Source organism: Castor canadensis, chromosome 6, assembly GCF_047511655.1.
Source record: "Castor canadensis chromosome 6, mCasCan1.hap1v2, whole genome shotgun sequence".
Classification (NCBI taxonomy): Eukaryota; Metazoa; Chordata; class Mammalia; order Rodentia; family Castoridae; genus Castor; species Castor canadensis.
Genome location: NC_133391.1, coordinates 33,299,253 through 33,313,541, shown reverse-complemented (window position 1 = coordinate 33,313,541; position 14,289 = coordinate 33,299,253). Strand labels below are relative to the sequence as shown.

The 14,289-nt window shown below is 32.6% G+C and overlaps 1 protein-coding gene across 6 annotated transcripts in view; it reads right to left on the bottom strand.

Annotated features, from left to right (window-relative positions):
- Positions 1–10,059, bottom strand: part of Klrk1 (killer cell lectin like receptor K1) — a 33,683-nt gene extending 23,624 nt beyond the window's left edge. For 4 of the 6 annotated variants that reach the window (XR_012448845.1, XM_074076057.1, XM_074076059.1 and 1 more), the window contains exons 1-6: positions 9,011–10,059; positions 7,562–7,669; positions 4,088–4,180; positions 3,784–3,819; positions 3,216–3,367; positions 2,807–2,910 (exon numbers count right to left, since the gene is read on the bottom strand). Coding sequence is in view for 5 of the 6 variants with exons in the window: in XM_074076057.1 (XP_073932158.1) it covers positions 2,807–2,910; positions 3,216–3,367; positions 3,784–3,819; positions 4,088–4,180; positions 7,562–7,669; positions 9,011–9,050 (533 nt within the window). In the remaining variant the exon portion in view is untranslated. The remainder of the gene's footprint in view (positions 1–2,806; positions 2,911–3,215; positions 3,368–3,783; positions 3,820–4,087; positions 4,181–7,561; positions 7,670–9,010) is intronic. The other 2 variants (XM_074076058.1, XM_074076060.1) reach the window with 2 other exon arrangements.
- Between the last annotated feature and the right edge of the window lie 4,230 nt (positions 10,060–14,289).

Sequence of the window (14,289 nt, the reverse complement as noted above, 5' to 3'; positions counted from 1 at the left end):
AAATATCTAATAAGCCAAAACAAGAGACAAAATAAATACAATATTTTTTAAGAACTCAAAAGGAGAAAAATAATAATAATTAAAAATGGAACAAAAAGAAAATGAATAGAACCAATGGTTTAAACTTAAAACTTTTCATCCAACTGGATGAAAAAGTAAAATTCTGGTCTGTTCACTAGGGACTCACTTTTAATATTAAGATCCATATAGATTAAAATATATGCCATATTAACTCTAACTGAAAAGAAGTTGGAGTGACTATACTTCTAATGGACAAAGAATTTCAAAGCACATTAGCTTAAGAGTTAATTATATATTACAGGAGATGGAAATGTTCACTATCTTGATTCTATCAGTATGCATGTATATGTCCTAAATTATCATACTATACTCCATAAATGTATATAATTAAAATGTTGACAAGTGAAAATAAATGTTATTGTGTAAAAACCAAAGAGTTCATTATATAATGATAAAGTCATGCTAATGGAAAGTGTCCAAATACTAAACCTTTATGTACCTAGTAACAGAGCTTCAAAATATGTCAGGCAGAAGACATTTGAACTGCAAAGATGCACTTATTCTTCATATTTATAATCAAGATACAAGATTTCAATACAGTTCTTCTATAATTGATACTTTTTCAAAAACAAACAAAACCATGTAAACAGACTGTTATCAGAAAGAATACTGAAGACTTGAGCCATACTGTCAATTGACTTGACTTAATTAACACTTCTAGAACATTGTACTCAAATATGGTTCTGTTCAAATGTACATGGAACATTTCCAAAATGTAAAGTACAGTTAAGTTCATAAAACTAATCTCAAATTTAAAAGATTTCAAGTCATAGTAAATTTATTAAAATGGAATTAAATTAGAAATCAGTTACAGAAAGGTCTCTGGACATTTTCAAAATGTTAGAAAATAAACAACACTCTTCTGAATAATCCATGAATCAAAGACAAATGCAGAATGGAATTTAGAAACTTTTTAGAATTGAATGGAAATGAAAACACAGTAACACAAGGAGATTGCCAATAATCTCAAATATTAACAGCACGAAAACATCTATTAGAAAAGGTGGTTACAAATCAATGTCTCAAATTTCACCATAAAAAACTAGAAAAAAGAAAGCAAATTTAACCTACGATGAGAAGATAGTACATAACACGATCATACCAGAAAAGCAATGAAATAGAAAACTTAAAAATAACAAGCAGTAGAAATGGTCCTCATTAGTCATTAAGGAAATGCAAGTCAAAAACACAATTGAGGTAGCATACCCATTAAATGTCTGAAATTTAAATGACCAATGGTGAGTGTTGGCCAAGATGTGTAGCACCTAGGACTCTCATGTCCTGCTAGAGGGAATGTAAAACATGTAAAACTTCTTGATAACTTTGATAGCAGTTGGAAAGTTTCTTAAAAAGTTAAGCACATACCTATTATATGACCCAACCGTTTTATTAAGCATTTGTACAAGAGAAAGAAAAGCTTCTGTTCACGCAATCACCCAGAAATATTTACAGCAGCCAGCTTCATTTTTTTTTCAGTTTACCATTTTATTCTCTTCTTACTGTTAAACTTTTTTGAAATGGGTATTTACAACTTTATAGTTAATGTTTTATTTTATGTATTATTTATTTATTTAAATTTTTATTGTTTTATTATTCATATGTGCATACAATTCTTGGGTCATTTCTCCCCCTTACCCCCACCCCCTCCCTTACCACCCACTCTGCCCCCTCCGTCTCCCCTCCACCCCCTCCATACCTGGTAGAAACTATTTTGCCCTTATCTCTAATTTTGTTGAAGAGAGAGTATAAGCAATAATAGGAAGGAACAAGGGTTTTTGCTGGTTGAGATAAGGATAGCTATACAGGGAGTTGACTCACATTGATTTCCTGTGCATGTGTGTTACCTTCTAGGTTAATTCTTTTTGATCTAACTTTTTCTCTAGTTCCTGTTCCCCTTCTCCTATTTGCCAGCTTCGTTTGTAATAGCAACTAAGAACTACTTAAGATATGCAGACACAAGCAAAAGGAACAACAAATTGTGCTACATTCACAATAAGCTTCTCTCTCAGGAATTAAAAAAACCTAACACTCTTCATACTAAGATGGGTATATTTCAAAATAGTTATGGTAAATAGGAAAAAAACAGACAAAATCAGCATAATCATCATATACTGTAGGACTTCATTTATATCGAATACTAAATTTAACTTTAATAAAAATTAAATGTAAGTTGCAAACTAATACATAGTGACAGAAAACAGATTCATTTCCTGGAAAGAGGAAGAGGTGTGTACAGAGGGGCACAAATAAGGGATCATAGAGGTTTGAAATGAAAATTTTGCTGATGATAAATATGTTAATTATTGGTATTATTAATACCATGAGTGTTTACTTGTCAAAACTTAACAAATTTTGCTCTTTATGTATGTGCAGTTTATTGTATGTCAGTTATATCTCAATAAAATTACAAATAAATATGAAAATAGTATGGTATTCTTTAACCTCTCTGCTTCAATCTCCTTTCTATAAAATAGACATAATACATCTACCTTGTAGAATACTTAGCAATAATATATCATTTATGTTATTTTTATTATTCATATTGTCTACTCATATTGTCTACTCTGCACCACTCTTCTAAATTTACAGCCTATGTACCTTTTAAAAAATATATTAGAGTATGGAATGCCTGTGATTTTGCAAAAGAAAATGTAACAGATGAGTGACCACAGGGATGGATTAGGAACAAATCCAAAACTAGAGACCTATTGTGCCAGAGACTTACTGGTTGGGTGAGAGAATGGAACCATCTTCCCACTGCCAGGATTCATTTGTTGGAATCTTTACTAGTCCCATCCAATGATATGACTTCACCAATTTAAAAAAATCCTGTGTGAAACCACCAATAAAGTACAATTCAGTGCTCAGAATTTTAGCAAATGTGAAGCCTTAATCAACCACTTCTCTCACTTGGGGAAAAAATGTGTTTGTCTCCTAGCTAGCTCAATTCCCACTTAACCAGTACACACATATTCTCTGAAACTTCTGTGCTTCATTAATTTCAATGAAGAAAGAATTGGGGTGGATATTAGGATACATAAGTCCTAGTGCTGCCTTTATGTTACAAGTCTGTGTTCCATTGAGTTGCCTAGGGTGTTAGAATTAAATATAGGACAGGGAATTAAATACTCAACCTGGTCCACTTTACTATAAATCTTCAGAAGGCTGGAATTTTGAGACATACAGGAAGCCTGGCTCTGGTACCAGTTTTTGCTCTCATCAGAAAATCGGTAGCAATTGTTTCTATAACATACCCAGTTTGTAGGGCATGGGCCACAGTAACCCTCTAGAAAGAAAGAATATATTATTAATTCTACACAACTGGGATATCGTAACTTATCTATATAAGTTAAAGGTCTTTTCCATTTCAACTCCAAAATTCCAAATATTTAAAGTACTATAGTCATATCTAAAGACTTATCTCTACACATTTATAGGAAGGAAGATGCCCAAATTTAAGGATCTTCTACTCTTGATAAATATGCCTTCATTGTCCAAAAAAAATAAAGCTTGAGTGGAATATGGAAAAGAATCGACCATTTCTAATCCTTCTTTTAATGCTATTGGACACATAATGTGCCCCAGTATATAAAAATATATGCAAATTGTGCTTTGAAATATTAAAAAACCTATTATTTTTATTTTCTATGCAGATACAACAATAAAAACAAACATTCCCTTAACCACGTTCCCTCAACTCACCGTTTGAAGGAACTGAACATTCTTGGTTGAGTAAGGCTATTAAAATAATCATAATATTGTTAAAATGATTGTTATTGTTAGTAACATTTAAAATAATCATAATATTAAAAGGATTGGTATTGTTAGTAATTTATAGTTCAAGCAAAGCATCATTGGTAAATTTCTATATGAATAGCAAAAATATAGTAAGAACACTTATTCAGTAGTGTTTGTTTATATTTCTCTGCTTCCAAATAATAATGAAAACAATGCATTGCAACTGTTTGATCAAAATGTTGCAATGTATTCCTTTGTTATCACTTACAATTTATGAATACAGTGGTCCATATCGTTACCATAACAATGAAACGGATTGCCATAGCTGCAGCAATGAGACGGACAAAAAATAATGGAGATACTGTGAAAGATAAAAGAAAGATCAGCAAAAAGGGAAGCATAAAGGATTCTTTTTGTTTATCATAATGTTTAATTTAATATGTTTTTCTGCTTTAATTGCTTTTCTCACAAAAGGTAACACAAGTATTTTGTAAATGAATAATAATCCATTGTAATGTTCTATTGTTTCTTTTGTGTGGTCCAATTGATATTTGTGTGTGTGTGTGTGTGTGTGTAATATATTTGACAGGAACTCAAATTTATAGGAACTTTCCTTTGCCAAACTTTTCTAGCACTATTTATTGAATCACCTAATGTCTCCTCACTGATATGAAATGTTGCCTCTAGTATATAATAAATCTCTACAAGTACATGTATTCCTATATAGACTACACCTTCAATAAAAGCGAGAGCACACAAGGGAGGGGTGAGGATAGGTAAGACACCTAAAAAACTAGCTAGCATTTGTTGCCCTTAATGCAGAGAAACTAAAGCAGATACCTTAAAGCAACTGAGGCCAATAGGAAAAGGGGACCAGGAACTAGAGAAAAGGTTAGATTAAAAAGAATTAACCTAGAAGGTAACACCCACGCACAGGAAATCAATGTGAGTCAATGCCCTGTATAGCTATCCTTATCTCAACCAGCAAAACCCCTTGTTCCTTCCTATTATTGCTTATACTCTCTCTACAACAAAATTAGGGATAAGGGCAAAATAGTTTCTGCTGGGTATTGAGGGGGGGAGCGGGAGGGGGTGGAGTGGGTGGTAAGGGAGGGGGTGGGGGCAGGGGGGAGAAATAAACCAAGCCTTGTATGCACATATGAATAATAAAAGAAAAAAAAATTTCCCTAGCTTTATGAAGCACCTGAATGTTTGTGCCTAAAATCTTATAGTACATTGGTTTTATAGACTATTTTGGTTAACATTACAGTTTATTTATACCTTACAAGTTTTAAAATGAGTCTTTCAAGAACATGGCACTTCTAAAATACAATGAAAAGAATTACATTAAATTCACACGTGTATGGAGTTAATTTATGTCTGAAAGATAGTCTCTGTTATGCTTTAATGGTTCCTATTTTATTTCTGAATATTTTAGACATTGTTCATTAGAAATCTAAATGAAGAAATTTGGAATATAGTTAATTTATCTGTGTCATTAAGTGATTTTTGGGTTGATCATTTAAAAAGAATTGTTAAATGAATTCAAGGAGCAATTAGCTTGTATTATTTTCTAATAAATACTGGAAATTTTTATAAAGGAAATTTATTCCTAATTTTTAAAACAAAACTTCATTTCTACTTTTCCTGATTTGTGGTTATAAAACATGACATTTTCTTTCATCAGAGTTTCCTTACACTTGGACTGAGTGAGGTTAGCCACGTTCAGAAAACCAAACATCATATGTTTTCTCTCACACACGGTCTTTGGATCTAGGGCAAATACAGCAATGTTGTTGGACTTGGGTCACATGACAAGGGGAGAACACATATGGGAGGTATGTGGATAGGTAGAAAACCCAGAACATGAAAGCATTTGATGTCCCCACTCCAGAAGAACTAAAACAGAAACCTTAAAGCAACAGAGGTCAATATGAGAACGGGATCAAGAACCAGTATAAAGATCAGTTAGAGATGAATCAACATGGATTGTAACACATTTGTACATGAAAGCAATCCTAGGAATCTCTCTGTATAGTTGTCCTTATCTCAACTAGCAAAAATGCTATGTCTTTTTTCTTATTGCTTATTTCTACTCTTCAACAGAACTGGAGAAAAGCGCAGAACAGGTTCTGCCTGGAAGTGAGCAGGGAGGGGAGAGAGTGGAGATGGAGGGGGAGAAATGACCGGACTCAAACAATGTATGCACATGTGAATAAATGAATAATAAAAAATGTACATATTTATAAAAAAAGCTGATATCTAAATCTTAATTTTTCAATCAAGTCTTCATGTCAACTTGTCTTATTCTGTACTGATTAAGGGCTATACATTGTGAGATTTAAAATATTTTCAATCATACATTTTGTTTTTTAAATTATGGTTATTAGCAGTTATATTTTTGCCTTTCCTTGGTAATTAATCATCCGTCATCGACAAAACAATCAATATTAAGCAAAAGTAGTAATAGAAAACCTTTTTGCCTTTTTGTAACAGTAATAAAAATGCTTCTAGAGTTTACATACTTTATATATATATGTATACATGTGCCATGCATATGTATTCTACTTCTGTATGTATGTAATTATCAAGTACAGTGTGTATATTTTAGAGGTTTTAAAATTAAGGTGTTTTGTTTCAAATTATTTTACTTTTTGTGAGGCTGGGGATTGAACCTAGGGCATTGCACACACTCTATCTCTGAGCTATATACCTACCTTCAAAATAAAGGGGTTTTTTTAGTCAAGAATTTCTATTGAGTTTTAGTCAATGCTTTTTCAATACTATGCACACAATACTGTAATCATTTGGTTATTACATACAACTCATTTGCATTCTTACGATTTAATTTTCTAAAATGACTTATTTGTCAATTTATTTGTCAGTTTATAATCAAAACTCAAAGATGAGGGTTGTGTGTTGGTTTTCTTGTTTATATAAGCTATCTTAAGTTCTTATATCAATAACATTCTGCCTTGAAAAAAGATACTTGAGTTATGTGGCTTCTCTACATTCAGAAACATTTTTCTTAGTAGCAGTCAAGTTACTGCTTCTTTAATGTTTAAGAACATATTCTGGAATTTTCTTTTTACTTTTTAGCAGTACCAGGAGTTGAACTCAGGGCCTTATGCTTGCTAGGCAGGTGCTCTACCACTTAAGCCATGTCCCCAGTCCATTTCTCTCTGGTCATTTTTTAGATAGGCTCTCACTTTACACCCATGCTGGCCTGGGACACAATTCTCCTATTTGTGCTTCCTGACAGCTGAGCTGACAGGCTCCTGACACCATGTCCAAGCGTTGGTTGAGATGGGTTCTCCTGAACATTTGTTTTGCCCAGATTGGCCTTGAGCCACTGTTTTCCAGATCTCCACCTCCCATATAGCCAGGATTACAGACATTAGCCACCACACCTGGCCAACTCTGGAGAAATTTTAAAAATTTCTCTTTTATTTCTATTCTATTTATTTTTCCTTAAAGCTCATTACTAAATGATTCCGCAGACTCTCTAGTGTTAATTTTTAATTTCGGGATCAATAATTTCACCATTTTTTAGTGTATGAGAAAGTCCGAAAACAAGTTTCTCCTAACCTCATTGTAAATTCCATATTCTGTTAGGATAAGTGTCATTTCTGCTTCCCTCTTGAAGGTAAATGAAACTGAATGATTATCATTTATTTAATCACATGTTATCTCTTAGAAACCTCAGTGCACTGAGAGATGACAAGTGAAATAGACAACTTACAGTTTTGTCGATATTTGCTTGTAATTAGAGCAGGTCTTTGTTTTTGCCATCGTGTACAAGCGTCACAATTTTTCAGTTCAAACTTGTAATTATGGCATTCCCTCATCTCTGGAGAAAAAAAATTCAAGTCAAAATGAGTTATACACTTTCTGCCACTTGGTACATACATTTTAATATTTTAACTTGCCTTTTCCATTAATGTATTTCCCATGAATAGCCTTTTAAAATATACAACAGGGATTTATTTTTGCTTTTCATGACTTCATTATCATGATGTTTACTCTTTGTTATGGAGATAAAATTGTATTTATTCCATTAGCAAGATCTTACACTCTTTTAAAATGAATTAATATATAACATAAAATGAAATTCAATGTTAGATTAAAAAATACTTTACACAGTGCAAAAACAAGGACAGAGGAGGTTCACATAGATTTACATCACAGATGCAGATTTACTAACTTGATAAACACAAATCATTTAAAGTTTGTATGCCATGTTTCTAACTTGAAAAAGAACAAAGAAAGCAACATGAAAAGGTATCAATACAAGCCATTAAGGATATTTTAAAAATAAAATCAATATGATGAATTTAGTATCTATAATGTCAGTCACATATTACAAACATTTAGTAAATATTAGTATATTGAATTTTCTTCATAGTGAAAAACATATAAAGACTACAAGAGTAGAATCTGAAGTTTTAGGATAAATGTAATAAAAATATCTTGCCTCTAAACAAAACAAGTAAAAAATGTTTTGTTCTCATCTTGAATTCACTGAATACCTAAAGCCATTTATAAATGAAATGATAATATTAATTAGCTTTTATAACTAAATATTAGACTTATACATTGTCTATAAGTCTACATATGTAATTCAACAATTAAACCTGAAGAAAAGAGGATGGGTATCATTTTTATGGATGAAGAATATTGAATAATATAGATAGATAAATCATGTTGTTTATTTATCAGAAAGTCACAAATCATGAATTAGTCATAACACTTTTAGGTTAAGAAGTCCTTTCAAATTATATGTCATTTGATTTGAATATTATAGAACTCCACTAAGGTAAATATGTGTTTCATTTCTCTAGTTGACAGCATAAAGAAATGAAAATATATAGAGGTATGGATCGCTCTATCTCAAGCATAGAAAGTGCTAAGAGTTTGATTAAAATTCAGCTCTTCTGACTCCAAATCTTAATGCTATTTCAGTATTTCAAGCTCCTTTAAATTGTGAGTGACTTCACAATAGGTAGAGAGTGAAAAGGAAAAATCTTTTCAAATCTTCAAAAAGTTGATTTAAAATATAAACATAAATGAAATGAATGTACAGTGAATGGGAATAAATTGCTTTCCTATGGTTTAATTATTTGTACAAAATTCTGGAAGTCTAAAAAACTATGCAGAAGCAGAAGTGCACATCCATGTGGACAGTACATACCCGAGCTGTGATTAGATTTCCGGTCACGAATCAGCCCCATCGTGCAAAGATGAGTGCATGTCTTTCCCAGAGATGAATCTAAAGTCTTCAATTAGCAAAGGACTACTGAATAAAACTGAGTACTTAGGATTTCTTTTTGTTTTTTTTTTTTTGTGGTCAGATGAATGATTTTGATTGTACAACTTAAATATAGAAAAAATTTCCTTTAGGAAAATGCATCATTCATGTAAAGCCAGATAAGATTAATTTTATAAATTTTGCTTGGTTATAAAATGATGACCAATTATTTCAAAATGTCATAAGAATACAACTGGTATTTTAATTCACTTACATTAAAATTTTTTGGCTAATATATTTTAAACTTCTGTCTGTATCATGATCATCATCAATAATAACAAAAATTATCACCATCATTAACAAACATAATTTCATATAGTAGTATTTTTCAGTGTCTAAAAAAAAGCAGCTATTCAATAAATATACATAGTACTTATATTTTAAAAATGAAAGTTACTCATATTTGATCATGATGTTTGGAAGAAATGGGTATAATTTGCTTCATCTTGCATGTAACATTGTATATCACAGAGGTTAAGCACCTTCCATAGAATTAGAAAATAAAATGGAGTTTCACCTTCTAGTTTTGCTTGCAGACAGGCTAATTTTAGCAACATCATAACTTCTGATTCTTCCATAAGTATATCCTAATTACACACCATTGGATACAGTTATAGGGATTATACCTCCGAAGTTATAAACATTTCTTGCCCTTAGCAATTCAATTCAAACACATAAGACACGATTAGAATTATTTATACTATAAATAGTTTTAAAAGACTTTCTTAAGCTTGAAATATAGTTCCTCATTTCTTGAAAACTAGCTGTTAAACATAACACACACCTGCTCAGAGAAAGAAGATCCTTGTTCTTGTGGATAAAAGCCTCCTAACAAAGCAAAAAAATCTGGACATGTCCTGAGCACCTAATTTATAGTTGAAGGTAGAGACGGCAATTTTAATCCTGAGTAAAATGTGATATATGTTATTTGAATCTCATCTTCCTGTGAAGAAAACCTGATATAAACCACAATACTTCCGTCTTATCACTAGACAGAAAATTTGGCCAATGTGGTAAATTAAGTATGACCACCTTTTCTGGATAAATGTGAAATCCTTATAATATTTTAGGATTTAAAATATTTTTTTGGTGATAAGAAGGAACACATAGATTTGAGAAACAAGTGATTTTTTTCTCTTTCTGAATAAAAAGTAGAAAAAAATATACAAAATGTGGTTTTAAGAACTGTGTGAAATTAAACAGAGAAGAATGTTTAATAAATGTCTTAGTCACCATGAACATAAGTTCGAATTAAATCAAGTAAGCTGCATTATGTAGGTTTGAACTACAGAGAAGATATGCTTTTCACATGGAAACATACAATAAATATTTATGTAATGCATACATCTGACATTGTGAAAATATAAAATGTATATAAATAAATAGCCCCATGATGAGTCATCATACTTATAGTTCAAATAATTATCACCTGTGGTCAATATTCATCCACATATGATTCGTCTGGGTATCTCAGATTCACCTCCACTTTCTCCTTTTTCCCTGTAGACATCAATCATTATGATTCATTTGTTCCTAAGAACAATGGTGAAAAATTTCATTCAAGAATAACAACATAATCAGCTGTCTCGTTGTTCTAGTTTCTGGCTACTTGAAATTTTTATTGAATTGAAAAATGATAAGGAAACTATCACAGTCAAAAGGAGGCTGAGGGGACTCGACAACTACGTGTAATGTAATATCCTGAAAGGGACAATGGAACAGAAGAACACCAGACATAAAAATTAAGGAAATTTGAGTAAAATATGAACCTTAGTAATAATGTATCAATATTGGTTCATTAGTTTTGACAAAATAATCACAATAATAGAATATTAACAATAAGGAAAGTTAGGTATGGAGTAATATCAGAATTCTTTTTTTTTTTTTTCATTTTTCTTTTATTATTCATATGTGCATACAAGGCTTGGTTTATTTCTCCCCCCTGCCCCCACCCCCTCCCTTACCACCCACTCCACCCCCTCCCGCTCCCCCCCTCAATACCCAGCAGAAACTATTTTGCCCTTATCCCTAATTTTGTTGTAGAGAGAGTATAAGCAATAATAGGAAGGAACAAGGGGTTTTGCTGGTTGAGATAAGGATAGCTATACAGGGCATTGACTCACATTGATTTCCTGTGCGTGGGTGTTACCTTCTAGGTTAATTCTTTTTAATCTAACCTTTTCTCTAGTTCCTGGTCCCCTTTTCCTATTGGCCTCAGTTGCTTTAAGGTATCTGCTTTAGTTTCTCTGCATTAAGGGCAACAAATGCTAGCTAGTTTTTTAGGTGTCTTACCTATCCTCACCCCTCCCTTGTGTGCTCTCGCTTTTATCATGTGCTCATAGTCCAATCCCCTTGTTGTGACTATCAGAATTCTTAAGAGTATTTTTGCAACTTTTCTAAAAGTTTAGGAGTATTCTAAAATAAAGTTTATTAAAATAATAGTTGGAGCTTCTTTAAAAAAATAATAATATAATACCTGGGACCTGTGAGATGAAAACAAAGAAAAAGACAAATGACCCAAATAACAAAATCCCAGAGAGAAAAATGGAAGAAACAGACATTACAACTTTTTAAAAAGAAAGAAAAGGTTTAAAACCAATAAGGTACTAATTCTAAATAAAGACACAATTTCAAATACGCATGTTATTTTTATATCAACAGATATAGTAAAACTAGAATTTTTTTACTTCACAATTTCCCTTTGTATTTAAAACTTGGATAGTTTAACTCTTAAGACTGTGATAGATTTTTTTTACAGTTAACCAGATTAAATTGAAAGCTAGAATAATTTTAATCAGCTCACTAGGTTATTTTTTTTAATTTTTTAATTTTTATTTTTTTGTATTAAAGGCACTATATTTGAATTTAATAATTGTTCTTTAGCTAAAAAGCAGAGCTTTATTTACTAAATGAAGATAGTTAAGAAAATGTCAAATGAATCTCTGGATTTGGAAATTAAGTCACTGTGTTAGGAAGAAAGTGTCCATTTATCCTTCTCCATTCTCTGTTAGCCATAAAGTAAAATATTGCCCTGTGATGTCTCTATTCTAAGATGTTTGCCTTTGGTGCACTTAGACTTCTTTTTTTTTTTCTGTTTGTAAGATTCAAGTTCTTTTTTTTTATTGTTTTATTATTCATATGTACATACAAGGCTTGGGTCATTTCTACCCGCTGCCCCCACCCCTTCCCTTACCACCCACTCCTTCCCTCCTTCTCCTCCCCACCCCCTCAATACCCAGCAGAAACTATTTTGCCCTTATTTCTAATTTTGTTAAAGAGAGAGTATAAGCAATAATAGGAAGGAACAAGGGTTTTTGCTGGTTGAGATAAGGATAGCTATACAGGGAGTTGACTCACATTAATTTCCTGTGCGTGTGTTACCTTCTAGGTAATTCTTTTTGATTTCACCTTTTCTCTAGTTCCTGGTCCCCTTTTCCTATTGGCCTCAGTTGCTTTTAAGGTATCTGCTTTAGCTTCTCTGCGTTAAGGGCAACAAATGCTAGCTAATTTCTTAGGGGTCTTACCTATCCTCACCCCTCCCTTGTGTGCTCTCGCTTTTATCATGTGCTCAAAGTCCAATCCCCTTGTTGTGTTTGCCCTTGATCTTATGTCTGCATATCAGGGAGAACATACTATTTTTGGTCTTTTGGGCCAGGCTAACCTCACTCAGAATGATGCTCTCCAATTCCATCCATTTACCAGCAAATGATAACATTTCGCTCTTCTTCATGGCTGCATAAAATTCCATTGTGTATAGATACCACATTTTCTTAATCCATTCGTCAGTGGTGGGACATCTTGGCTGTTTCCATTACTTGGCTATTGTGAATAGTGCTGCAATAAACATAAGTGTGAAGGTGCCTCTGGAGTAACCTGTGTCACAGTCTTTTGGGTATATCCCCAAGAGTGGTATTGTTGGATCAAATGGTAGATCAATGTTTAGCTTTTTAAGTCGCCTCCAAATTTTTTTCCAGAGTGGTTGTACTAGTTTACATTCCCACCAACAGTGTATGAGGGCTGCTTTTTCCCCACATCCTCACAAACACCTGGTGTTGGTGGTGTTGCTAATGATGGCTATTCTAACAGGGGTGAGGTGGAATCTTAGTGTGGTTTTAATTTGCATTTCCTTTATTGCTAGAGATGGTGAGCATTTTTTCATGTGTGTTTTGGCCATTTGAATTTCTTCTTTTGAGAAAGTTCTGTTTAGTTCACTTGCCCATTTCTTTATTGGTTCATTAGTTTTGGGAAAATTTAGTTTTTTAAGTTCCCTATATATTCTGGTTATCAGTCCTTTGTCTGATGTGTAGCTGGCAAATATTTTCTCCCACTCTGTGGGTGTTCTCTTCAATTTAGAGACCATTTCTTTTGATGAAGAGAAGCTTTTTAGTTTTATGAGGTCCCATTTATCTATGCTATCTCTTAGTTGCTGTGCTGCTGGGGTTCCATTGAGAAAGTTCTTACCTATACCTACTAACTCCAGAGTATTTCCTACTCTTTCCTGTATCAACTTTAGAGTTTGTGGTCTGATATTAAGATCCTTGATCAATTTTGAGTTAATATTTGTATAGGGTGATATACATGGATCTACTTTCAGTTTTTTGCAGACTGCTAACCAGTCTTCCCAAAAGTTTTTGTTGAAGAGGCTGCTATTTCTCCATAGTATATTTTTAGTTCCTTTGTCAAAGACAAGTTGGTTATAGTTGTGTGGCTTCATATCTGGGTCCTCTATTCTGTTCCACTGGTCTTCATGTCTGTTTTTGTGCTAGTACCATGCTGTTCTTATCTTTATTGTTTGGTAATACAGTTTGAAGTCAGGTATTGTGATACCTCCAACATTGTTCTTTTGACTGGGTATTGCCTTGGCTATTCGTGGCCTCTTGTGTTTCTGTATAAATTTCATGGTAGATTTTTCAATCTCTTTATTGAATGTCATTGGAATTTTGATGGGAATTGCATTAAACATGTAGATTACTTTTGGGAGTATAGACATTTTTACTATGTGGATTCTACCAATCCATGAGCATGGGAGATCTCTCCACTTTCTATAGTCTTCCTCAATCTCTTTCTTCACAAGTGTATAGTTTTCCTTGTAGAGGTCTTTCACATCTTTTGTTAGGTTTACAACTAGGTATTTGATTTTTTTTGAGGCTATTATAAATGGA